We start from the raw sequence: 25,499 nt of genomic DNA, 5'->3' as shown, positions 1-25,499 counted from the left end.
GACATATATTTTTTTGTTTTATAAAAATTGACTATATATAATATTGTTATATTTTTTTTATATCATTTTTTATAACATTGTTTTGTTTTTATTTTGCACCGGTATAATTTTATAAATTACACATTTTTTTGTAACATTTTCAACAGTATAAGGGGATATTAAAAAGTATTCTATAAAAATATCTTGACGAAAGAGAAAAAAAAATTGAAAAATAACACATGTGTATATGTGCATATATTTGTTATGCACTTTCTCAAGTATGTCAATTTTTAATAATTGTAAAAATTTTTATAAAGCTTGGGAAATAGGGAACCCTAAATAAATCAATATGCATACAGTATATATATACTTATCATATGTGTATCATTTTAGTGAACAGAAAAAAAGACGAAATATTTTGATCAGTGTAGTAAACATTGTTATTTATTATTGGTCTTTCTTTTCCTGTAATGCGAATAAAAATTTTCCCTTTTTTTTATATTCATAAAATAGGTGACGAATAAACAAAATGCATGGCTAAATGAGGGTAGAGCGTGAAAAGGGCCTGCACACGCTATCGTCTTTTTCTCTTAATCCATGAGAACTATCAAACAAAAAACGCCATAAAAAATGTCATAAAACATGGCATAAAAAAATTAATTAAAAAATAATAAGCATATTAATGAGTAGGAGAAAAAGACAAGGAAAATTATGAACATTTTTCTTTTACTCTCCTTTCATTTTTAATAAGTAATATATATTTTTTCATTTTCAAAAAATAAAAAATATGAAGTTTTAAAAATGTACAATGAGTTAAACAAATTAACATCTATAGAAAATGAATATTTGCAAAAAAGTGGAAAAAAAAGAAGACAAAAAACTAGACCATTTTATTTAATTTCAAGCGAAGATGAAACTCAAATTGTAGACAATTCCATCGTCACAAACAAGGATAGTAATACTGCAAATAATCCAATTTCAAATAATGTAGAAAGTTATTACAAAAGTGATGTGCAAGAAGAAGATCCTTATACTCTTGAAGTTATACGACAGTTAAGTTCGATAAGAATCGATTCAACCACAGATTCTTCGAATGGTAAGGATGTTCATACTATCAATCGAGTCAGGAGGAAAAAAGAGAAAAAAAAAGAAAAAAAAAGAAAAAAAAAAAAAGGAAAAAATAATAAAATTATTCATCACATTCCAAGTGTAGAATGTGTAGAAGATGCCATAATTTATGATGAATCAAGTAAGTAAAAAAAATGTCACACATATATTAATGTCAATACTTTTTTGCAAAAACTTATATAGCCATTACATTATGTACAGTTTTATACTAAAGAAATTCATATTTTTTTTTTATTAAAGAGGATACAGAATTTCCAGATTTACATGAACTTTTTTCAGAATATAATTTGAAATATTTTTATAATAGATTAGAAAGTGTGCAAGTAAAATGGAGTAATAAAATGAAATTATGTGCTGGAATATGCATATTTAAGGTATCCTATTTTGTTATCTCTTAATCTGCATAACTAATATGTATATACATATAAATGAGAAAATATAAAATAAAAAAAAAATTTTACACTTTCAGAAGTCTGGATACTGCTGTATTAGACTATCACTCCCTTTACTAAAACTTCGAAAAATAAAAGAATACAAAGTAGGTCATTAAAAAAGGTGGCAAACATGTGATAAAATATGCAACTAACACTTATTTTGTGTTTTATTCATCATACTTTATAGGAAACATTATTACATGAAATGATTCATGCCTTTTTATTTTTAAATCAAAAAAAATCTGATAAAAACGATGGACATGGCCCTGTAATATAAATATTTTCAAAAAAAAAAAAAAATTAAAATAGAAAAATAGCTAAAAAAAAACAATATACTTATCCAAACTGTTTTTTCCGACTTAGGAATTCAAAAAGCATATGTACAGAATAAATAAATTGGCAGGTCTAAGTATAAGTATATATCACAGTTTTCATGATGAAGTTCATTTTTATCGAAATCACGTCTGGCGATGCACAGTTAAAAAAAAAAAAAAAATAAAGTAGTCATACATGTATGCATCGAATCCATATGCATATATAAAAATATAAAAAACAGACATCTCTACAAAATTTGATTTATTCAACAAACCTTTTGTATAAATAGGGAATTTGCAGAAAATATCCCCCACATTTTGGATATATAAAGCGATCCATGAATCGTCCACCCGGGCCAAAGGAAAAGTGGTGTAAGTTAAAGAAGCAGTCATAAAAAATGGTAGAAGTAAATAAGCAAGCAAATAATGAACAGGAAAATGAACAAACAAATGAATGCACTTTTTAGGGAGGAGCCACTCGACTTACTGTTCAGGATATTTTGTAAAAATTAAAGAATTGGAGGATTCTAAAAATGGTGGAGAAAATGCAAATAAACAAGTGCCTGATCTTAATACAACCCTAGAAGAGATTAGTATCCCACAAAAAAGTAAAGAAAAAAGTCAAGAAAAAAATATAGGTACAAAGTAAAAACATAAATATGTTCATGTCCATGTGCATGTTCCCCTTTTACTAAACATAAATATGTATGCATGTTTTCGCGTTTTTAAAATAGATGATAGAAAAAATGATACCATACAAGCGGACGATGTAATGGATGATTCCATGTTCAATGATACAATAATAATAACAGATTCAAATAAAAAAAAACTGAGAAAAAAAGTAGATGCATATGATAATGAGTTTGATATAATAAATCTCATTAAAACGCTGTTTAACAATAGTAAAGAAAGTAATATTCATAATTTTTCAACTCCCGATAATTCAATAGATTATCATAAAGCATTTAAAAGTAAAAACTATTTTGAAATAGATTAACATGCAAAGAAATTAAAAAGGAAGACTCGATACATTTTTTCAATGTTTATAGATTTACATCTATGTATTTTACGTGATCCGATTTTCAAACGTTCATAGAACCATTTTGATTTTCCGAATCAGTACTACTAACATTTTTACTTATATTATTAAATTGAGTATTGAGCTAGTTTATTTATTTTTAACTGTATTTGTTAGTTCCCATAAAATAGAGTACATAAGAACAGCCAATAAAAATGAAACAAAATGTAATAATGTCTATACATGAAAAGATAAATTAAAATAAAAATGAACTATGCAATGATAAATAATCGCACATATGTATAAACATTATAAAGCTCAATGATGTGGTAATTTTGTTTCATGTATTTGTTGGGTATTTAATAAAACAGTTTTAAAATTCAGACTTTTAAATGATAAATTGAAAATTGTTTATTTCCAAACTTTTCTGTCACAAACTGGTCGATTTGCTATGGTTTCTTTTGAGCACCAATAATCTTCAACAAGTTTTTTATCATTACTATTATTAATATCTAATTTTTTAAAAATGTGATATTCAAAAGATGGATGATCTTTCATTTCAAAAGGAATTTCAGTACCTCTAAATAACCAAACACCTTCAATATCATAATTTTTATTTTCACCTAAAACTGATATAACTGCAAATGAATATTTTGAAAAATTATTTTCTAATCTTTGTAAAAATCCACTAGCCATATTACATGCAACAAAAGATATTTGACATTCATCTTCTAACTTATCATATCTCATATAGTATAATGAAAAACCATTACTATCATAAGTTTCCCAAAAGGTGGGCATTGCATTTTTTAATAAATCTTTTTCATTACTAAATTTATATTTCCAATTATCTAGCGAAAACTTAGATGGTGGTAATAAATCTAATGGGTTTGTTTTTTTTGGTTTTTTCTCATTAAGTCCATCGTCACTAAATAAATTAATATCATCTTCAGCATCATCTTTGGGTTTTTTCTTATCCTTATTATTTTGTTGTTTTGCTTGGGCAGGTGCTTTTTTGTTATTTCCAGCTGATCCTGAACCCATAACATATTTAAATTGTTTCTGATTAATTATAGTTGTATATAATCTGTTTAAGTTTCCATATTTTTTTAAAAAGTCTTCGGTCATTTTTCCAGATTTAATACAAAAATTTATAATTACGGACATAAAAATATCAACAAGAGTTATGTTGTTACCTACCATAAATTGGTTTAGTAACAAATGCTTATTTAGGCAAGCAAAAGTATCTTGAATATGTTTTAGAGACTTTTCATTTGATTTATTACTAATATAGCAACATACTGGAATTTCTAATTCAAATGTACAAAAATCTACCCACATATTTACCTGACCTTCTTCAAAACTTCCCTTTCCTAATAAATTATGTTCTCTCCTTATGCTGCATAAATATTTTGCTATGGCATTACTTTCAAATAAACTACCATCAGGTGTTATTAAAACTGGTAGCCTTTTCATAGGGGATTCTTTTACAAACTCTTCTTTCTTATCATCAACACCAATTTCAAATGCTGGCATATTTAGCTTTACGTTACAAAACGAAGCAACAGTTTGTACCTTCAAGCATCGGATATCATTTTTGGGACCAAGGAGTTTCTAATAAAAGCAAAGAGAAAAACGTTAAAAGAAATTAGTGCATGGGTATATAACATAATTATGCATATATCACGAACTAATGTTGTGTGCTTGTTTTTCATTTTTTTAAATTATATAATAATGCATATTTTTTAAGTTCAAGCATTTTTTTTTCCTATGCATTGGTCATATTATGGGAATGTTTTATTTTTATTCCCTCAAATTATGTACATATAAATTTATATAAATACATTTAGAACATACAATATTTATGTAGTTTTTTTTTTCTTACTAAATCCATTTTCGCTAGTTTAAATAAAAAGTAAATCTACAATTATGATGGAGAATATATTTGGTATAATATATATATACTTAATTTTTTTTAAGGAAAAAATAACCTAAATAAATCGACTATAAAAAATAGTTCGTTTTGTATAGTTCAACTATTGTTATTTTATTAACACGAGAAATACATATATGTGTTTATTACTCTTGTGCGATATATTTAATTAAAAATAGAAATTGAATAACAAATAATTGAAATGTGTTTTATTTTTTAAATACCTCAAGCTTCTTTTTGCAATCATAAAAAATTATATATATGCATATTTTTTTTAAGTTGCATGTGATATATATAGCGCATATAATTATTACGCCTATAGGGAGTTACTATTTAGTAGATTTTTTTAGCTAGCGTTTTGTTCATATTTTTTCATTATTAATTCATATTATTTTATTCAATTATTAATTATAACACATAAAATAAATTTTTAAATGTATAATGATAGAATAATCTTATATACCAAATTGGTATAGTAATAATAAGTAAATAATGCTTCTAATTTTTCTACTTATATGTGCATATGTAAATTTATTTAATATCCTTCTAAGGAACAAATGACGAAACTCTATTGTTGTACCACTTGTGTGAAAATAAAAACTATATTTTTTTCTTAACGTGTTAATAAAATTTATCTATTTTTTTCTTAACGTGTTAATAAAATTTATCTATATTTTTCTTAACATGTTAACAAAATTTATCTATATTTTTCTGACTTGTTAATAATTTTTCAACAATTATCAAATATAATATGAACAAAATGAGAAAAAATGGAGGTATATTTTGTATTCCTTTAAGCTTATGTAAAGTGTAGATAACATATTCATACTTGTATATATGAAATAACGGCATTTTTTTTCCTCATATAAAAGAAATCATATAGACATATATATAATATGTGTAACCATTTATTAATTTTGCAAAATTGGTGAAAATATACAATGTATTATTATGTATAGCTAAATGAGGTTGGTGTGTTTTTATTTCCTTTTGTTTTGTTAATAAAAAATAATATTTATACACCCCATTTTTGAATTCTAGGGCATATAAAAATAGCAGGTATTTAAAGTGGTGATAAGTGGAAAGAATATTTATTTTTTTATCATATTTATACATAATTTTATTTCAAATAAAATATGAACAAGCAATGTGCTAACACTTGTATAGTAAGAAAAGAATGACGACATAACATAAATAGCTAAATAAAAATTATTAAAATGAGAATATAGGCACACATTATAGTAAATTTTCCCATATATACTTATAAATCATTTTTTTCGTTTCATATGTTCCTCTTCGATTATATATAAAGTATAGGTATTTTACAAATAACCATATAGTGACCTTTTAATAGACATATTAAGGCTAAGCTAGCCAAATGAATAATTAAAAAAAATATATATATATAAATTAAACTTTAGTACTTTCTCTATATATAACGATCTATATTATAGCATAACAATGACAACATTTTAATAAAAAAGCCCAACTATTATTTTAACACAGTTTCCTATAAATATTGCGAAAGTTTTATACGACTCTTTTAGGGATATAAGTGCTTATTAAAAATTGGCTTAAAAAAATTAGCTTATAAAGTTGGCTTAAAAAATTACAACTTTTAATAATATTAGTAAACCATTTTCCGTACTATTTTATTTATTTTTTCAATTAACAATTTTTTTTATTATATTATAAAAAGTAATATATTCATAAAATGGAAAAAAATATAATAAACCTTATTAACTACTGATCAAAGGGTAAATATATATTATCCTATATATTTATTATATGCATATACAATAATATGATATCCTATATATTTATTATATGCATATACAATAATATGATATCCTATATATTTATTATATGCATATACAATAATATGCTATCCTATATATTTATTATATGCATATACAATAATATGCACGGATTACAAACGTATGTAATATTAAGGGGGGTTGGTACCCCAAATTTTATGCATATATATATTTTAAATTATGAGGTAAAATAATTTATATATATATAACAAGCACGTCATTTATTTATAATAAAATTATTATTTTACTGGAAAAATTCATATGTATATTCGGAGAAAAAAGAAATAATTATAGTGCTTTTAAAAATGGATATAAATTTATATATGCATTTTTTATAATCCCCTTTTTAGTAAAACTATACATAGATATTATAATAAATATATTCCTACACTACAGTATATTATATATATACATATTTATGTATGTTACTTATTCGTATGTACATTTATTTATATGTGAGCAGGTTCCACAATATAAATTATGTTTTTAACACTTGTTTATTTCCTATGCATATAATAAAATTAATAAATCGTTTTTAGATAAATATTTATTTATTTCCATTTATTCGATTTTTTAATATTAAATAATTTATTAATAATAATTTTTTACAATTGGTATTTTCTATTTTTTATAGCGTTTAACGCAAAAAAAAATTAATGTAAAAAATAAAAAAAAAATAGTTAAATATATATTATAAACAATTTTGAATAAAGAGTGTTTCTTTCTTTTTTTTATATAAAAATAAATATTTATAAAAATGGCAAAAAGTAGTAAAGATACAAAAACTGTAGCAGCCACTGGTGATAAGAAAAATGCTTTAAAGCATTATGTAATAAAAGGTCAAAAAAAAATCCTTACCCCAGTACGAGCAAAAAAAACTATTGCTAAAAAACACTATGGAAGAAAATTAGCTTCAAAGAAAAAATTTGTTGTACAAAGAAAAATGAGAAAATCAATTGAAGTAGGAAAAGTAGCTATTATATTAACAGGAAAACATATGGGAAAACGATGTATAATAGCTAAGGTATTAAAATCAGGCTTACTAGCTGTAGTAGGTCCATATGAAGTTAATGGTGTACCTTTAAAAAGAGTAGATCCAAGATATTTAATAGTAACATCAACAAACATTTTTGATTTTGATAACTTATCACAAATCAAAGAGAAATTTATTCAATCTGCTGAAAAAATTCATGATGAAATTTTCAGAAAATCTATGGATATTAAAAAAAGGCAAAAAAAATTATTAAAAAATAAAGATGAGGCCCTTTTTATGAATGATGTTATACAAAAAATTAAAGAAATACGAGATTCTGATCCAAAAATGAAAAGAATAAAATTATTACAAAAAGAAATAGGAGATATATTAAAACCAGAACTATCAAAAGATAAAATGTTTAGATCATATATAAAATCAAAATTCACCTTAAGAAATAATATGGCCTTTCACAACATGAAATTTTAAACAAATATTTTTGTGCGTGTTTTTTTTTTTTTTTTTTTTTTTTTCACAATTCTTTAACGCACTATAAATATATTTTCAACCTCATGTTATGAACTTTATATAAATTGATTTGATCAACGAACTATTTTTTATTTTCATATATGTTACTTTTTATTTATAATTGGTGTACACCTTTTTTTTTTCTTTTCTTATTCGACTTTATATGACTAAACAATAACACTATATCAATATATATATGCATGTATAATATTTTAAACCCCTAAAACGGGTAAGTAACAGGATCTAACCTGTTATGCCATTGAAAAGGACGCGGTTTGTAGCAGGGTTGGAATGTTCGCTTGCCTTTAGGTGCTAATTAGTGTCATTATGTAGTATACTTTTTTTATAATTTTGTTTTTTTTAATTTTTTTAAAAAGTTGTTATGGACGAGCGTGGCCCGTTTCGTTTGTTATCATTTGCAACATAGCGGATAGTTAAAGCATTAATAAGATAGGTAAAAAAAAAATGGGAGTAATAAATGAAGTCACAACATTTAGCAGTTGTGATATTTTATATAAAATTGTTGTAGTATTGAACGTACGATGTAATACCTCTTTTTCACAACAAATCCGTGTCATCACCAAGTTCGCCTTCCTCAGCTTGAGCAAACTCCTCTTGTTGTCTCATTTTCCTTTCTTTGGCCTCTGCATTTTCTGTTTTTTCATTTTCATTAGGGTATTGCATTGCTTTTACTGCATCAGAATAAAGTTGCAAACAAAATGCAATTCTTTTATGAAATGCTTTCATAGGATCTCCTGTAATATATATATCTGTATTAGGTTTTGATTCAACATATAGATTGTCATAATCGATTGTTGCACCTATCACTCCATCATGAATTGCCTTTGCAGTTATGCCTACGATATCCATAGGGGACTCGACTCCGATCTTTTTCCCAATGTCAGCCTAATATGAAGAAAAATGGGACGAAAAAATGAAGAAAAAATATAAACTATGCAAATGATCATGTACCAGCACGAGCGAAACAAAACTTACGATGGATATGCGGGAGTAGGAAAGGTTAATTATTCGAAGAGCCGTTTTGATGACATTGTGATGAATTCTTTTGATTAGTAAATAAACACCATCTCTAACAAAAAGCTTTTTATAATTATTCATGACATTTGCAAATTTATTTATATCTCCATTTCTAACTGCTGTTACAACATGTTTATAAGGAATTAATTTATTTCTCATAATTTTGTTAGTAAATAATGATCGGTCTGGTATATCACCCATAAGTAATTCAACAATTATTTCTAATTTTGTAGCTTCAAGTTTAAATCCTTTAGCTGTATGTATATTTTGTGGTGCTTTTCTTAGAGCTTGTGTAATTTTACTATGAGATTCACTATAATCTAATTGTATAGCTAATATTTTTCCAATATAATATAAATACCTTGCATGTTGAACATTTGATGACATATTTTCAGGGAATAAAGTTTTACTGACAAACTTAACAGCCATATCATATAAATTATTTTTTATATAATCTCTTAATATTAAATTTAAGACAACAGTTTGAGTCATAACATCTCTATGTAAACATGCATTTCTATAAATAAATAATAATTCTTGTCGAACTTGAGATATTTTACCTCTTAGTTCATGTACCCATGAATAATAAAAATATACTTTTGCATTTATAAAATCTAAAGATCGTCTATTTAATTTGTTTACTCTATTTACAATTCGTGTAGATAATTCAATACATTCATCATATAACTTTTTATCTATTAAATGGACCATAAATAAAATATAAAGAAATACTTCAATTTCTGGTAAAGCGTTTGCATATGTTTTATCATTCAAAGCTGATATTTCTACGATATTTTGTTTGTTAATTTCGTTATACTGATTTATATATTTATGTAATATTGTATATATAGGATAGGTATCTTTAAATATTTTATTTATTAAACTTATTAAGATTGGCATTAAATTGTCACTATCATTTTTTATACTCAAACGCATGTTTTTTATATATTTTAACATACGAAGTATAAATCTATTGTCTTTATATAATATTGCATTATTGATATAGTTTATACTTGCCAATAAGTTATTAATAAATATATTTATTTTTTCATTCTCTTCCTTTGTTTCTTCATTTTGATCTGTATGCTCTGCTTTTTTCGTTTTTTCTTTCATTTTGTTTTCGAAAATGTAAAAATAAAAAAACTATATTCTCAAAAGGGTTTCAGTAAATACTAAGCAAGTTCAATATTTTTTATGCCTTAACTTTTATTATTATTTTTTTTTTTTCTAACTTTTTGCAAAGCATTTAACTGTAATAACATAGGAATGTGTATGTTTATACACTTTTTATTTTGTGATTACTAAAAGGTTATTATTATTTTTTTTTTTTTTGGAAAATTTTAAAGGCATTCTTCAAATATTTCTAACTCTTATTATTATGGATATAATATGTAGTAGGGTTGAGAAAGGAAGTAGCTACTCATGGGTTTGTGGTTTATATAATGAAACATAATTATATTCCAAAAAAAAAAAAAATAAAACCTTTAAATATTTTAAGATTAGCTTCTTTATCCTACTTTACATTCGGAAAATAATACAATTTACAAAAAAAAAAACCTTTAAAAGTGTATTATAAAATATGGTATATATATTTTTTTTAAACTTTTATTCTTTACTAAGTAGTAAGCTAATTGTACGTAATAATTAACCATGGAGTGCGCAGCAAACTTGTGAAATATCATGCGCTTAAATAAATAAAGAGGTATATATATAATATTTATTCATTGCAATTTTTTATTACTACATATATGTGTATATTGCTTATGACACGAATTTAAGCAAAGGAGAAATATACGTATACATATTTTGCATAAATCATTATAAAAAATACATAAATTAAATTACCAAATAAATAAAAGAAACTATGTGCTTATACTAACGTAGCAAAAGAAGATGTTTTTTTTTTTAACAAACTTGAAAATCATATTGAAAATGCTATTTATTGTTTATATAAAATGACAAAATATTTTAAGAGCCAGTTTTGTATGCCTACATTTAGCACATTCTATTGCCAAAAAAAAAAATGAAAATTTATATTTAAAATATAAATATTTATTGACAACCTATTTTTTTGTATTATATACATGACTGAGAATTTATTGGGGGACTTACTCCCCATTTCGATTCCCTTCCCAACGGTCTTCCAATTTCTTGCATAGCATACCTACTCTCGTTATAAAAAGCAACAAGCATTTCTCTACTCCCCATTATGTTACTACTAAAACGGATGCACATTTATGTTCATACTAATTAGGGAGGGATAAATAAAATGTCGAAAAAATGTTGTGAAAAAACATTGTAAAAAACTGTGAGGAGTTCATTTTATAATTGTTAAGTAAAAGAATAAAACATATGATTGAAAACAATGTAGGAACAAAAAAATAAAATTAAGTAAACCCTAAACAAGGAATATATAAAAACTATAAACTACTTGACAATTAAAAAAAAGTAAATCCATCATATAGATAGTGCAAATATACATTTTCCCTATATACAATAATTTTAATAAAGAACAGTATAATAATAGGTTATTGTTCTATACTTCTTAATCTTGCATAGGCATGTGAAAAAAAAAAATATCTTTGTGTAAATATTTTCTAACTATGTCAACTTCTCTAAAGGTAGTAAATTCATTTGTTCGTCCAAACTCTCAGAATTCAATTCAAGGTCCTTTAATCAAAGAGCAATCAAAAATGTAAAAAATGTAAAACATGTAAAAAATGTAAAACATGCAAAAAATGTAAAACTATTTTTTTTCTTTCCCATTCTAATGTTCTTACTTTCAATCGGTCTAGGTAACTCAGCTTTTTAAAAAATATCGTATACAAAAGGGAAAGCGTGTACATCACTGCGAAGTGAAAAAAGTTAGAAAATGAAAATGAAAAAATGAACAAGTGAAAAAGTGAAAAAGTAAAAAAAAACGTATCACAGCTGCTTACGTATAAAGAACCAGTTAGAAAAAAAGTAACTGTTTGCAAAGTATGGGATACCTATAAAGCAATGGAAAATAGTGAAAAAAAAAAAAAAAAAAATATATGCCTATCGAATGGATGAATGTGCAAATTTAATTTATAATTTTTTATGAACCGAAAAAAATCTTGTTAAAAAATACAGACAGAACTGACATTTTACAAATGTGCTTGTCTGTTTTTAAAGAGCATTTAATGTATCCTATTTCGTCCTATAAAAATTAATTTGTAAATAATTTTAATGAAAAATGCATTTATTTTGTTCATATTTTTTGATATGCCATCATTTTTTGAAAGTTACTAACATTTATCTTTATCTTTTGTACTCCATATGTTACATAATTCGGTGCAATCTTCAAACAGAAAAAAAAAATATGGATATATAAGCTGATAAAAATAAGTAGTGATCTTTTTTTATACTTGTTTACTTACCGTTAGGAGACTCATTACTAATACTAAAATAATGTGGATCATGACAAAACAAAAAACTAACATTGTCTGATATAAATTATTGTAAAATATGTATAATTATGATATACTTATTTAATAAAGAAATTGATATTTTCCTTTTTTTGCCTTATTAAGTTTCTTACCTCGGGAGATGTTTTTTTAGCTTTTAGCTTGTATAGTGGAATAAAAAAAATGCGAATTCCCACATTTACAATTCCATATACAGAGCAACAAAAAATGTACAAAGCCAAACTTGCTATGACCAAAATATCCAAAGGAAAATACTAAAAAAATTTACATGCACATGTATATGTAGAAAATATATTTCACATGGTTCTAGAAAATTATATATATATATTTTTATTTTCTTTTTTCAAGTTTTAAACCTTTGAAAAAAACATCAAGGACGAATCAACCATGTTATACAGTGTATTTATTTGGTCCAAAACGAATCCACACTTGTAAGCGCAAATGGAGTTAAAGTACTGAAGCGGGAGATGAAAGAAGAATGGAAGCAAAATATGAATAGAATAGAATGTGAATAGAATGAGGTTCTTTTTTCTTTGGGTCTTTCTTCTCGTTACTTTATCCGTTATGGACGCCAAAAGGGACAGATATATAATCGATGAGAACGCCAAAAATATTAGCCCCGTTAAAACTCTTAAAAAAAAAAAGAAAATAGTGAGTATATATTGGTGCACAAACAAATGAATAAGTATGTAGAAAATATAAAAGCAGACTACCTAAATGTAAATGCTATTCCTAATATATATGCCACCCAAGACTCTGATGTTTTTTCAATTTCCTGGAGTTTGTAATTATACTTGCTCAGCAATCTATAAAATATATGCATAGTTAGACAATTATGTTGTAAATTTGATACGGATAAATGTTGAAATATTTAGCAAACCATAAAATGGGCTATTTTCGACATGTCTAGGATACTCACCTTTTCATGTTATTAATTTTTACAATTTCGAGTTTATCATCCTCCTTTATTTCATTTGGTGTATTATATTTTTTCTGAAAAATAAAAAAAAATAATATAATACATTTTTCAATCTATTCAAATTTTATGTAAAATTACATGGCATTAATTTAGCTACTTTGATCAGGGCTTCTTTCTCCTTTAAATTTTCAAAACGATGCTCGATTTCTTTTTTGTCATATTCGATATCCTTTTGTTTCAATAGTTCGATAGGTAAACAAGCCAATCCATAACTCTTTAAAAAAATAACACATTCATATTTAGAATTTACTATAATTATGAGCATGTACATACATTTTTCCTGCATTTTTTTATTGTCAATTTTATTATTACTGTGTATGAAACCCAAAACGATACGCCTATAAAGACAACACATCCCATCAAAAACAGAATAGCAGATTCTCCAGCTAAAAATATAAAACAAAAAGATTTTATATTTATCCTTTTTCATTATAAATATGACTTAAATTTTGTTCAATATTTAGCTTTTTTTTTCTTACTATGTTTTACATCAAATAGATCAGAAATATAATCCAATTCTTTCCCTTTTTCCTATTTAAAAAAATGATAAAATTATGAGCAAGCCATTCTATAATATATATTTTACTAGTTTGGGTTGTCTATTATTTTGGAATATTTTGTCATATTATCAAATATGAAAAAAAAAATATATAATAGAGATTGCTATATTTTTTATGTACCATTGAAATTTTATGTCCAGGTCGATAAATTAGACCAATTATTGAAAGTGCAACTAAAAAAAATATAAAATATATCTACAAAATATTATGATTGTAATGGTTATATATTTGTAAAATGGTACTATTTTATTATTATTGAATTTTTTGGGGTACTGTTTTCTTTAAGGATTCGATCACATTTTCGCAAGCTTCTAAACTATCATCAAATTCATTCTTATATGATTCTAAAATTGGACAAAAGGGAAATAAGTAAATGTATAATTATAGGATTTATTAAATAGGAGATTCGAACAAATAGTGATTTACTCACTAAAATTTGCATACTCTTTTTAGACATGAAAAAAAAAAAATAATTTGCTATTACTTTGATTTTTAAGATAAAAATAGGAAAACGGAACTAAAATATATGCTTCAAATATTAGTGTCCAAAACATAGCTGTATAAAAAATGGTCTAGATATATATTTTTTTTTTCTTTACAAATAATTGATGAAAATAAAATCAACACAAAATATTTTAATAATTTTTGCATTGTTAAAACTAACACTTATAAAATCGGGATATAAGTTTCTGACTTATCTCTAAATTCGATATCTCTAGGTTCTACAACAAAATAAAGGGTAAATCATAGTTTTATGGACTTTTAGGATATTCCTCAAATTTAACATTAATTATTTTTTCATATTTTAATAAACATACCCCATTTGATACTAGATATATATCTATTGGTATGAACAAAACCAAAGTAAAGGTCGTACTTAGGGATAAAATAAAAACAACTAAAGTTAGCAGCGTCGATTCATTTTGTTTTACATAATAATTGTAAAATATTCCACACAAGATAAATATTATCTGTATAAAAAAAAAAGGCGTAGGTATGTTTGTGTGTATAGTGTGAGAAAACTGTCCACGCAACCATGGATTATATAAAATTCCATTTTGTGTGAATAAGCAATTATGTATGTGTACTATATTTATGTAATCAACATGTTTACATATATATGTTATTTTGCTTTTATTTTTAAAAGCAAAGTTAACTAACCAAAACAAAAATAACAAAAATAGTACAAGTAGTGATATCCATTACATATTTATGATATTTCTCTTATTATTTTTTTTCTCCCTTTTTTTCAGCAATATCTAATTTTATATAATGTGTATAAACACTATCACACTTTTAACCCAAAACTTTTATATATTATATTAAAAAATGTATTAAAAAATTGTCAGAAATACTTTAAAAAAAAACAGCTATGTGTCCATAAATTATTAACATGGAATATAAAAAAGGGAAAACACGCAATTATATGTCCAAATATTATTAACATGACATGTAAAAAAAAAAAAAAATAATAATAATATGATAACTAAATATATAAATAAAATAATAACATAATATATAATAAATAAAATAAAAGGAACAAAATATTTCCTCTTTTTCATTCATTATATTTTTGATGTATCTTTTGCTTATTATAAAAAACACACCACAGAACGGTGTAATAGGCAAATGTATAAAAAGTGAAAAAAAAAGTGGAAAAAAAACGTGAAAAAAAAAGTGGAAAAAAAACGTGAAAAAAAAAGTGGAAAAAAAAGTGGAAAAAAAAAGTGAAAATAAAATGGAATATATTATGGCTTTAATAAAATATTCCTTTACATAGTTGAATATAGTTTTCAAAAATGTGTAATAACAAAAAAAAAGAAAAAATAAAAATTGACATAGAAAAGGTAAATATTTTTCCTATTTAATAGTCTATTTCAAATGAAATAATTTTTGTGGAAAACCCTTCATAAATAGTAAAATCATCTCTTGTTATATTATTGTCTCCTTTTACATTTTTTTCATAATCTTCATATGATAGATCATAATTTTTTAAAAGTTTTTTATTTTTTATATTTTCTGGCTCTTTAAAATATAAATTTGTACCAATACTGGATGTATGAACTCCTTTAAATTTGTATTTATTATTTAGAATACATTCAGGGCATTCATCAAATAAATTTTTTAATGATATACTATTTATTTCAAAAGGTATATTATCAAGGTCATCATTATTATTTACACTTTTACTATTTTTGTTATCCTTTTCTTTATTATTATTTACTTTTTCATGTGTATCTTCTACTATTTCAATAATCGTAGATTTTTTATTATTATCAATTTTTTCGTGAGCACCATTTAAACTTATTTCACTGCTTAAGTCACTTTTTACCTCTTCCACTACTTCATGTTCATTTGTTAAATCAATCTCTAATTTATTCAAATTGCTGAAATTGTTTGAATTATTTCTGACCGTGTTCATGTCTGATATATAATTTGAGTCATTTTTTTTTTTTATAATAAAATCATCATTTGTTGTAACATCATGATTTTTCTTTTCTATATAAATTTCATTTCCTTTTTGTTTACGATAAGTATTTAAATTCTTTAATCTATTTTCGTCATTATTTAATGAAGGTAAATTTAGCATAACCAATGTTTCTTCGATGGTACTGTCTGACTGGTCATCTGATAAATCACTATCAGCCATTTTATAATTTTTTTTTTATGAATTGTTAATAAAAAAAAAAAAAAAAAAAAAAAAAAAAGCTGTTTAACAAATGTACATATATTCCAAGGAAAAAGTATTACACATAATATAGATTGAATAATAACTAAAAATTAAAGCAATTTAAAAATGATTTGCTATGCCTACATTTTTCTCTCTATATATTTTCTATTTCCATGTCATGTTACATACAAATAATGTTGAAATTTTAAACGGTAATATGCATGTAAATATTATTTAGTTATTTTTGTTTTTTAAAATATTTTTGAATTTTTTAATTATTTTATGCGTTTTTAACTTTTTTTGGTGATAGAGAATAAAAATGTTCACAGTATATATACATATGTTATATAGCACCTTAATATGCATTTTTTATATAATTCGATGAGATAATAAGTATATTATTATTTCCATAATTAAGTGGGTAAATTTTTAATAAAATTGAAAATATTAATAAATAAGGAAACATATTCAATTGTATAGAAAATGCATATAAATGTGCGATCACTATATTAATAGTAAAATATAATTATATATTACCGTTCAAAATATTTTAGCAAACAGTAAAATTTCCTAACACCATAATGATTTTTTAAACTTATATTAGCATTTTTTTTTTTCACTTCTTCATATATTTTTCCTATATGTGATATCATATAAGTCTGACTAGGTAGCCATTTCTCACATTTACATAAACATTTTTAAGAAAATATATTTAAAAAAGGGTAGAATATTATAACTAAATATCACAAAAGATATAAGTTAGTCTAAACTTTTACAAACTCGGCAATGTGCAATTTATCAGACCAGGTGTTGCTATTAACTTTATACTATTTATGACTTATACATACAAAAAATATATACATAATGTCTTACATAAATATAAAAGATTAACTTATTTTTTAAAGATAACTAATGTCACATATTTTAATGATCAAGTTTGAGTTTCATTTTTTGGGGGGATTTATGATAAAAATATATTAAATAGTAGTTTTTTTTTTTTGTAAAAATTAAAACAAAATGATAGTATAAAACCTTTTTAAATATATTTATAAGTTTAGAGAACCATAAAATAAAAAAATAAGATTAGGGAAAATATATAATGCATGTACAAAATAGCTATAACAACTATTTTTATATTTGTTCTACCTTTCTAATATCAAAAAAAAGAAAATAAATATATGGATAAAAATGTTAATTATTTTCTCTATTTCGAAAATTATTATTCTCAAAATGTATATAACATATTAAATATAAAAATTAATATATTTTTATTTTTTAATTTTTTTTGGCTAAAATTTTTATATATTAAGGATATACATTATGTGCAACCCGAACAAAATAAAACATTGTCCTTTTATTTTTTCAGATATTTTTATAAAATTATTTTACAATATTAATCATTAAAAGTAGTATGGTATATATTAAAAATTTGTACTTAACTATATATACACTAAAAATAAAATCTATAGTATCATAAATTTGTAAATTTTAATTTGTTCTAAGATTTATAAATAAATATATATATATATTTGCTCTATAATTATAAGATGGCGTATTTTTATTCTGTAAAAAAAAAAAACATAAAAATTAAAATTAATACAAGTGCATATAGTTATATACTGTTGTAAGCAATTTTTTATTTTTTTTAAATCCGATATAATTACTAAAAAATTAGAACAGTTCTAAAGCATGCCACTCTTTTTTTTCTATATGTGCTTACTGTTATTATATATAATAAATAGTTATAAATAATAATGCCTTTATAATATTTAATTAAAAATTTTTTTAGGTTAGTGTATTTTACTAATTCAATGAATTTAATGTTATACGTTTTTTTTTAGTATTTAACAAGTAATATTTAAAAAAAAAAAGCTATTATAAATATAAAAAAATATTGTTTTCACATATTTTTAAACCTATTTATAATAATGATTTTGTTTGTTCTTTTTTAATTGTTTGTGTTTTATTTATTGTTTTAGTTTTGCTTATCGTTTTAGTTTTTTTTTTTTTTTGAGTTTACAACAGCGTACCTCGATAATTCAATGATGCTGTGTATGAGCTAGATATATGTACATATAAGCCAGCGTTGCTAGTTTTTAGTGTTTAGCTTGTAGGGTATTATTCACATAATATATCTACATCTACCTATATATTATATATATTTTTTTTTTTCATTGGTAATGTACAATATATAGCCCAATTTTAATAAACACTCATTAATATCACCTTTTTTATGTCACATTTTTTTTGTTTTTTCATTCATTCAATTTGGTTACTATGCATAGACATGCCATATAAGTAATATATAGTATGTATATGTTATATAATTTTTAATATACTTTTTAATATACTTTTTAATATACCTTTTAATATACCTTTTTAGGCAACCATTTTTTATACACGAGCACCTGCTTATTTGGGCTTTATGTTTTAATTTTTTAAATTTTATTAAATTTTTTTGTAAAAACTTTTTAGTAATTATAGAACCTGTTTTGTACCTGTGTAGTTATACATTTTTTCTTCACACCCTTTTTAAAACCGTTTCGTGCATTAAGTAATTTTTAGACTTCCCCCAAACACGACCATATAAAGGCACAACACACGCGTGCAATATATTATTTATAAGCTTGCTTAGAAATAGAGCATTCTCAATCTTTTGTTATCAAGTTATATAGAACTTCCTAAGGCCTTATAGCCAAATTTGAAAGAGGCAAAGCCAGTTGCACATCAATCAGTTTATATGTCTAAATTGCACCAAGTAAGTTTTCAAAATGTGTGACCATATAATGGGTAGTAAACATGATGGGGAATATGTGAATCTCAAAGAGAAGGATGAAAGTCATCAGTGCGAAAATACAAAAAGTACTATGGCAGATTGTGAAGACGATTATTCAATTATAACATTATGTACAAAATGTTTATCATCAAAAGCAGAAGCAAATAAAAATAAAGTCGTATTAGATAGTAAAGCATTTAGAGATAGTCGAAGTAAACGTCGTTCAAGTGTAAATATAACTAGAGATATGTTAAATAATAATTTAAATTTATCACCATATTTTGATAGATCACAAATAATTCAAGAAACAATTCTTATGAATAATGATGAGTTGGAAGAATTGTATGAATTAGATAAATCTAAATTAGGTAAAGGATCTTATGGTAATGTTGTAAAAGCTATAAATAAAAAAACAGGCCAAGCAAAAGCTATAAAAATTATAGATAAAAAAAGAATAAATAATATTGAACGATTAAAAAGAGAAATATTAATTATGAAACAAATGGATCATCCAAATATTATAAAATTATATGAAGTATATGAAGATAGTGAAAAATTATATTTAGTTTTAGAATTATGTACAGGTGGTGAATTATTTGATAAGATTGTAAAACATGGTAGTTTTTCTGAATATGAAACTTATAAAATAATGAGACAAATATTTTCAGCTTTGACATATTGTCATAGTAAAAATATAATTCATAGAGATTTAAAACCAGAAAATATATTATATGTTGATAGTTCTGATGATTCACCAATACAAATAATAGATTGGGGTTTTGCAAGTAAATGTATGAACAATCATAATTTAAAATCCGTTGTCGGAACTCCTTATTATATTGCACCTGAAATTTTAAGAGGGAAATATGATAAAAAATGTGATATTTGGAGTAGTGGTGTAATTATGTATATTTTACTTTGTGGTTATCCACCATTTAATGGAAAAAATAATGATGATATATTAAAAAAAGTTAAAAAAGGAGATTTTGTTTTTGATTCTAATTATTGGTCGAAAATAAGTTTAGATGCAAAAGAATTCATTTGTGAATGTTTAAATTATAATTATAAAGAAAGAATAGATGTACATAGAATTGTAAATCATAAATGGTTTAAAAAATTTAAAACATATAATCATATAACTATTAATAAAAATTTAGGTAAAGAATTAATAGAAAAATTTAAACAATTTCATAAATTATGTAAAATAAAAAAGTTAGCTATTACATGTATTGCATATCAATTAAATAAAAAAAAATTTGGAAAAATGAAAAAAACATTTGAAGCATTTGATCATAATGGTGATGGAGTTTTAACTATATCAGAAATCTTTCAATGTTTAAAAGTTGGTGATAATGAAATAGATAGAGATTTATATTATTTATTAAAACAATTAGACACAGATGGTAATGGACTAATTGATTATACAGAATTTTTAGCAGCTTGTTTAGATCATAGTATTTTAGAACAAGATGCTATTTGTAGAAATGCTTTTAAAGTTTTTGATGCAAATGGTGATGGAATTATTTCAAAAGATGAACTTTTAAATGTTCTCTCTTTTTCAAATGATCAAATGACATTTAGTAAAGAAATAATTGAAAGCGTAATAAAAGAAGTAGACGCAAACAATGATGGCTATATCGATTATGATGAGTTTTATAAAATGATGTCTGCCAAGCCGTCCAAGATGGAGTAAGCTAAGCGAATTGTTGCAAGACTGTATTATCCGTTATTTATTTTTTTATTTTTTTATTTTTTTCTGCTATTTTCCTCCTTTTTTCGAAATAAACTTTCAAACTTTTATTAACTGTTCATAATTTTTATACATAGCTAGCCACGATTTTCGGGCACCACATGGTTCCGAATTCAAAGTAGTAAAAATATTGTAGAAAAAGTTCTTATATTATTAGACATTTTTCTGATCTAAGGCAATAATATTTTTTTCCAGTCGGTGACATGCATTTTTCGTAATTTCTGACCATTGCATGTCTGATATTGTAGATTTTGCTTCGAATTTTTTTTTTTGTTTTAAAATATTAAAATCTTTTTTTAAATCTGTTAATTTTATTTTAATATAATTATATTTATTTTCAATTAATAACATATTTTCATATGGACACATTTTAATAGGAGTAGAATAAACATCGACACCTGTAACAATTTTAAAGGAGTCTCGACCTTCTATTCCTTCATTATAATATATCTGTTCTCTCATTGGTATTATGTTTGCATTATTTTCTTCTAAATAGGAGTAGAGAGGGTATACTTCATCAACTCCTGGAATGTTTTTATTTTGCTCACTTTGGCTAGCTGGATTGACAAGCGGGATAGGATTAAGAGTTTCTATTTCACCGAAAATCCATCCTAATCTTCGCAAAGTGATATTAGCAAAGTAGAAATAATCGGAAGGAACTTTTCTGTTTATATAATACAATAAACGTTCTTCCAATATTTTTGATCGATGAGTAATGTAAGATACTCTAGCATTTGCTTCTGCTAATTTAGTTTCTTTAATAATATATTCTAATTGTGTTAATAATTCATTTTGTTGTTCATCTGTATATTTATATGATTGTTCATAAAATTTAATTTTGGTTTGACATAAAATAACTAATTTATGTAAATAATCAAATATATCTCCAATCTCAATTATTTCTTTTATTGTTTTTATTTTCTCTTTATATTTATTTTCAAGTTCATAATATCTTTCAATTAATTTTTTTATTTCACTTTTTAAATTTTGATTGTGGACTACTATTTCTTGATATCTTTGATTTATGTTGAAATTTTTTAATGTTATTTTTTCTGGATCACTTTTAGCTTCTTCATAAGTAACAATTATATCTTTTATTTTATTTTCTAAATTAAATTTTTCATTCTTTGCATCGTTTCTTTCTTTTTCCATTTTTTCAAACTCTCGGGCCGCCACTTTTATCCGTTCTTTCAATGTCTCATTTTCTGTAAAGAAAAAAAGGAACCACAACCATGTACTTACATGCTACTTTATTTTTTTACATGTTCTTACTTTTTATTATTTTTGTTACCTTCCATTTTAGATTCTATTTCAGCACATATGGCACTCATTTCAGTCATTTTTTTTTGCAAAAATTCGTCTGCACTTTGGATATTTGACTCTGCCGCTATCTGCAACCTCTTATTTTTAACTCGAACATTTTCTAGATCCACCTAAACATTTTTCAAAAAATATTATTTAATAAGGCATACTTAAGCAATCACATTATGGTATAGACATAAAATGCATATATTTTTATTTGCCTTACTTTTAGCATATTTATCCGTTCGTTAAGGGAATTAATTTCAATGTCTTTATTTTTTATTTCAATTTTGTTAATTTTGTTAATATTTTTTATATCATTTTTTATTTCTTCATTTTCTTCTTTTATCATATTTACATTTTTATTTAACATAGTAAAATTTGATTCTGTCAAAATTTGTGCCCACCTTTTTGAATAGCCACTTTTGTTTGCATAAAATATGTACATGTTCATATTATTTAAGGATGAAATAAATTTTATTTGTATAATATCTTCATTTTCACCTATGTTAAAATTGTCAATCTTTTCTATTATCTGATAAAAAAAAATAATAGCAATATCTACATTTTCATGGATCAAAAATAATGTAACATATATATATGCATACACTTTGATTAGCTATTTCTATAATATACAGTTACATGCACAGTACATGTAAAAATAGACAAATATTATTACCCCATTTTTTATTGCGACATGATAATTTATAGTTTGTACTTGAATACCCTCTAAAAGGAAAACATATTGAGGTTTATAATCTCCTTTAAATTTGTAGACAAAAAAAAAGTTTGCCTTAATGAAACAAAAATATTTTTCCCATTTATAATTTTGTTTTGCCTCATTAGTATAAAGACTTTCATTTATTTTATTATCATTTTCGGAAAATAAAAGGGGAGAATATTCTTTATTAATTTTTTTTTTACATATATACATAAACAATTCCCCTGATATAGATTTTTGTATCGTTTGATTACTTCCTAAGTGTATTAAGGAAGTTGTGTCAAACATTTTAACCTCACAAAATTATTATTATTTTCTGACTTGTTCATATAATAAATTAAAAAAAAAAAAAATTTAATTAACACACATTGTAGCATAGGACATGCCCAATTAAGTTGTAGACAAAACGAAAAAGCGAAAAAATAAAAAAACAAAAAAAATATAGTTGTAGTAGTATTGGAAAGAGAAATATACATGTAACTACACTATTTTTTTTTTTTTCAATTTACTAATGTCATACTTAAACAATATTAATGGTGTGTTAGATTTTTCATAAGAATGTTTTTTCGAAATTTACGCATGTATATGAAAATAATTTTATTCAAATAAAATATGTATTTTCTTTGTTACTGAATGGTAAGGTGTATAAATTATGTATGGCACCAGTAGGCAGATTTCAAAATTTTCAATCCTTAACCCCCAAAAAGTTAACTCATTTTAAGGAATACAAATAATTTAGTTTATTTCGAATTTTATACTATTTTATTTTTTTTTATCATGGAAAATGTTAATATATTATAGGAAAATGAGAATATGCCCAATTGTGTATACTTTCCAAAAGCGGCAAAGCATACTATGGGTCAGCTAAAAAATAGTCATAAAAATAACCATAAAAAATATGACAAAAATAACCATAAAAATATGACAAAAGTAATGACAAAAAGTAGTGCCAAAAGTAATGGTAGAAAAGACCGGCCATTTCTATGTCCTAACCAAGCAACGTACACAAATGATGGCCACTAAAAAAATATAAATCATTGATGTATCATTTTTTTAGTTGAAAAATATAAAATTCAAAAAATACATTTTATTATTTACAGTTTTAGTGTATTTACGCATTTTTTGAAAAACCGGTACTGTTAGCTATTCGTATGATATATTTTTTTTTATTTCATTTCGTGCATTTTTCCCAAAAAATAAAAATCATCATTTTGAAAATTCAATTTATTAATTAATAGTTATAAAGTATATAAATTATTAAATTTTTTCATTTTTGTATTTTTTTTTTATTTTGCTAAAATTTAAAAAATTCAATATAACTTATGCTTAATATATCATTTGTGACAGTTTGTCCGAGTGGTTAAGGAGGTTGACTCGAAATCAACTGGGCTCTGCCCGCACAGGTTCAAATCCTGTAGCTGTCGTTTTTAAGGCAAAATAAAATCATAAAATTTTTATTAATTTTAACTAATAATATAACATTTTTAATTTAAAAAAAAAAATAAATAAAATAGTTTTAATTTTTTTACGTTAAACATGATTTAACGTTATATTTATAAGCATTAGCTACATGTAGATAGTACTAAGCCTTGAAAAAAAAACTAAATACCATTTTTAACAGTTGTAACTAAATAATAGTGTTGATTATAAAAAAAGGCATATTATATAGAGCTTTAAATTGTTTGCTTAAATTATTTTTACAATCTTATGTACTTCCTCTTTCTTATTAGGAATATTATATACATTTTTCATATTACATATTTGTGATTTTCTTTTCCTCAAAATTGTAAAACCGTTGTATATGCAAATGAAAGGGGGAAAAATGTTTTAAGGGAAAACTCATTTAGCTATATCGGCTTATTATGTATGACTTGTTCATGTCATTTTTATTTGGTATTGTTCTATACACACACAGAAATTGCTATTTTCCCATTATTATTTATTTTTATACAAAATTAAAACTGTACATGTCTCTTAAAAAAAATATAATTTGTGTAATTGGTATACTTTTTTATTAATATTTTTCCGAAAATTGTATATACTGGATAATGACAAGATCGGATAGTAGGAAATATTAATGTATGTACAGTTAATAAATATTGTACAATTGGTGAGTAAGTATATTTATT

The 25,499-nt window shown here is 23.8% G+C and overlaps 8 protein-coding genes and 1 non-coding gene across 9 annotated transcripts; 4 read left to right on the top strand and 5 right to left on the bottom strand.

Moving 5' to 3' along the window:
* Positions 1 to 780: 780 nt before the first annotated feature.
* On the top strand, positions 781 to 2,852 carry PVVCY_1305490 (SprT-like domain-containing protein, putative; the record flags this gene model as incomplete). The annotated part of the gene is made up of 8 exons (XM_008624225.1): positions 781 to 1,228; positions 1,348 to 1,481; positions 1,577 to 1,645; positions 1,729 to 1,809; positions 1,905 to 2,018; positions 2,146 to 2,227; positions 2,323 to 2,493; positions 2,590 to 2,852. 8 exons carry the CDS (start codon positions 781 to 783, stop codon positions 2,850 to 2,852), a joined length of 1,362 nt encoding a protein of 453 aa, XP_008622447.1.
* Positions 2,853 to 3,284: 432 nt separating this feature from the next.
* Positions 3,285 to 4,767, bottom strand: PVVCY_1305480 (elongation factor 1-gamma, putative; the record flags this gene model as incomplete). Its single annotated transcript, XM_037634787.1, has 2 exons — positions 3,285 to 4,487; positions 4,759 to 4,767. 2 exons carry the CDS (start codon positions 4,765 to 4,767, stop codon positions 3,285 to 3,287), a joined length of 1,212 nt encoding a protein of 403 aa, XP_037490834.1.
* A 2,613-nt stretch (positions 4,768 to 7,380) lies between these two features.
* Positions 7,381 to 8,085, top strand: PVVCY_1305470 (60S ribosomal protein L6-2, putative; the record flags this gene model as incomplete). Its single annotated transcript, XM_008624223.1, has 1 exon — positions 7,381 to 8,085. The coding sequence occupies one exon, from the start codon at positions 7,381 to 7,383 to the stop codon at positions 8,083 to 8,085; it is 705 nt and encodes a 234-aa protein (XP_008622445.1).
* A 597-nt stretch (positions 8,086 to 8,682) lies between these two features.
* Positions 8,683 to 10,275, bottom strand: PVVCY_1305460 (26S proteasome regulatory subunit RPN3, putative; the record flags this gene model as incomplete). Its single annotated transcript, XM_008624222.1, has 2 exons — positions 8,683 to 9,030; positions 9,121 to 10,275. The coding sequence occupies 2 exons, from the start codon at positions 10,273 to 10,275 to the stop codon at positions 8,683 to 8,685; spliced, it is 1,503 nt and encodes a 500-aa protein (XP_008622444.1).
* Positions 10,276 to 11,763: 1,488 nt separating this feature from the next.
* Positions 11,764 to 15,353, bottom strand: PVVCY_1305450 (LMBR1 domain-containing protein, putative; the record flags this gene model as incomplete). The annotated part of the gene is made up of 20 exons (XM_008624221.1): positions 11,764 to 11,832; positions 11,943 to 12,010; positions 12,102 to 12,152; positions 12,250 to 12,343; positions 12,437 to 12,484; positions 12,564 to 12,629; positions 12,725 to 12,865; positions 12,968 to 13,066; positions 13,166 to 13,241; positions 13,325 to 13,417; positions 13,531 to 13,604; positions 13,688 to 13,804; positions 13,903 to 13,976; positions 14,070 to 14,121; positions 14,271 to 14,345; positions 14,424 to 14,494; positions 14,635 to 14,706; positions 14,815 to 14,872; positions 14,969 to 15,121; positions 15,312 to 15,353. The coding sequence occupies 20 exons, from the start codon at positions 15,351 to 15,353 to the stop codon at positions 11,764 to 11,766; spliced, it is 1,593 nt and encodes a 530-aa protein (XP_008622443.1).
* A 661-nt stretch (positions 15,354 to 16,014) lies between these two features.
* On the bottom strand, positions 16,015 to 16,800 carry PVVCY_1305440 (conserved Plasmodium protein, unknown function; the record flags this gene model as incomplete). Its single annotated transcript, XM_008624220.1, has 1 exon — positions 16,015 to 16,800. One exon carries the CDS (start codon positions 16,798 to 16,800, stop codon positions 16,015 to 16,017), a length of 786 nt encoding a protein of 261 aa, XP_008622442.1.
* A 2,792-nt stretch (positions 16,801 to 19,592) lies between these two features.
* Positions 19,593 to 21,290, top strand: PVVCY_1305430 (calcium-dependent protein kinase 5, putative; the record flags this gene model as incomplete). The annotated part of the gene is made up of 1 exon (XM_008624219.1): positions 19,593 to 21,290. The coding sequence occupies one exon, from the start codon at positions 19,593 to 19,595 to the stop codon at positions 21,288 to 21,290; it is 1,698 nt and encodes a 565-aa protein (XP_008622441.1).
* Positions 21,291 to 21,500: 210 nt separating this feature from the next.
* On the bottom strand, positions 21,501 to 23,658 carry PVVCY_1305420 (conserved Plasmodium protein, unknown function; the record flags this gene model as incomplete). The annotated part of the gene is made up of 4 exons (XM_008624218.1): positions 21,501 to 22,552; positions 22,639 to 22,780; positions 22,876 to 23,184; positions 23,329 to 23,658. The coding sequence occupies 4 exons, from the start codon at positions 23,656 to 23,658 to the stop codon at positions 21,501 to 21,503; spliced, it is 1,833 nt and encodes a 610-aa protein (XP_008622440.1).
* A 1,054-nt stretch (positions 23,659 to 24,712) lies between these two features.
* On the top strand, positions 24,713 to 24,794 carry PVVCY_1305410. The gene has a single exon. It is a non-coding gene; the product is annotated as a tRNA-Ser (tRNA).
* Positions 24,795 to 25,499: the final 705 nt, after the last annotated feature.

This window comes from Plasmodium vinckei, assembly GCF_900681995.1.
Source record: "Plasmodium vinckei vinckei genome assembly, chromosome: PVVCY_13".
Classification (NCBI taxonomy): Eukaryota; Apicomplexa; class Aconoidasida; order Haemosporida; family Plasmodiidae; genus Plasmodium; species Plasmodium vinckei.
The sequence above is the reverse complement of the archived record's forward strand: the minus strand, read 5'-3'. Positions and strand labels throughout refer to the sequence as shown.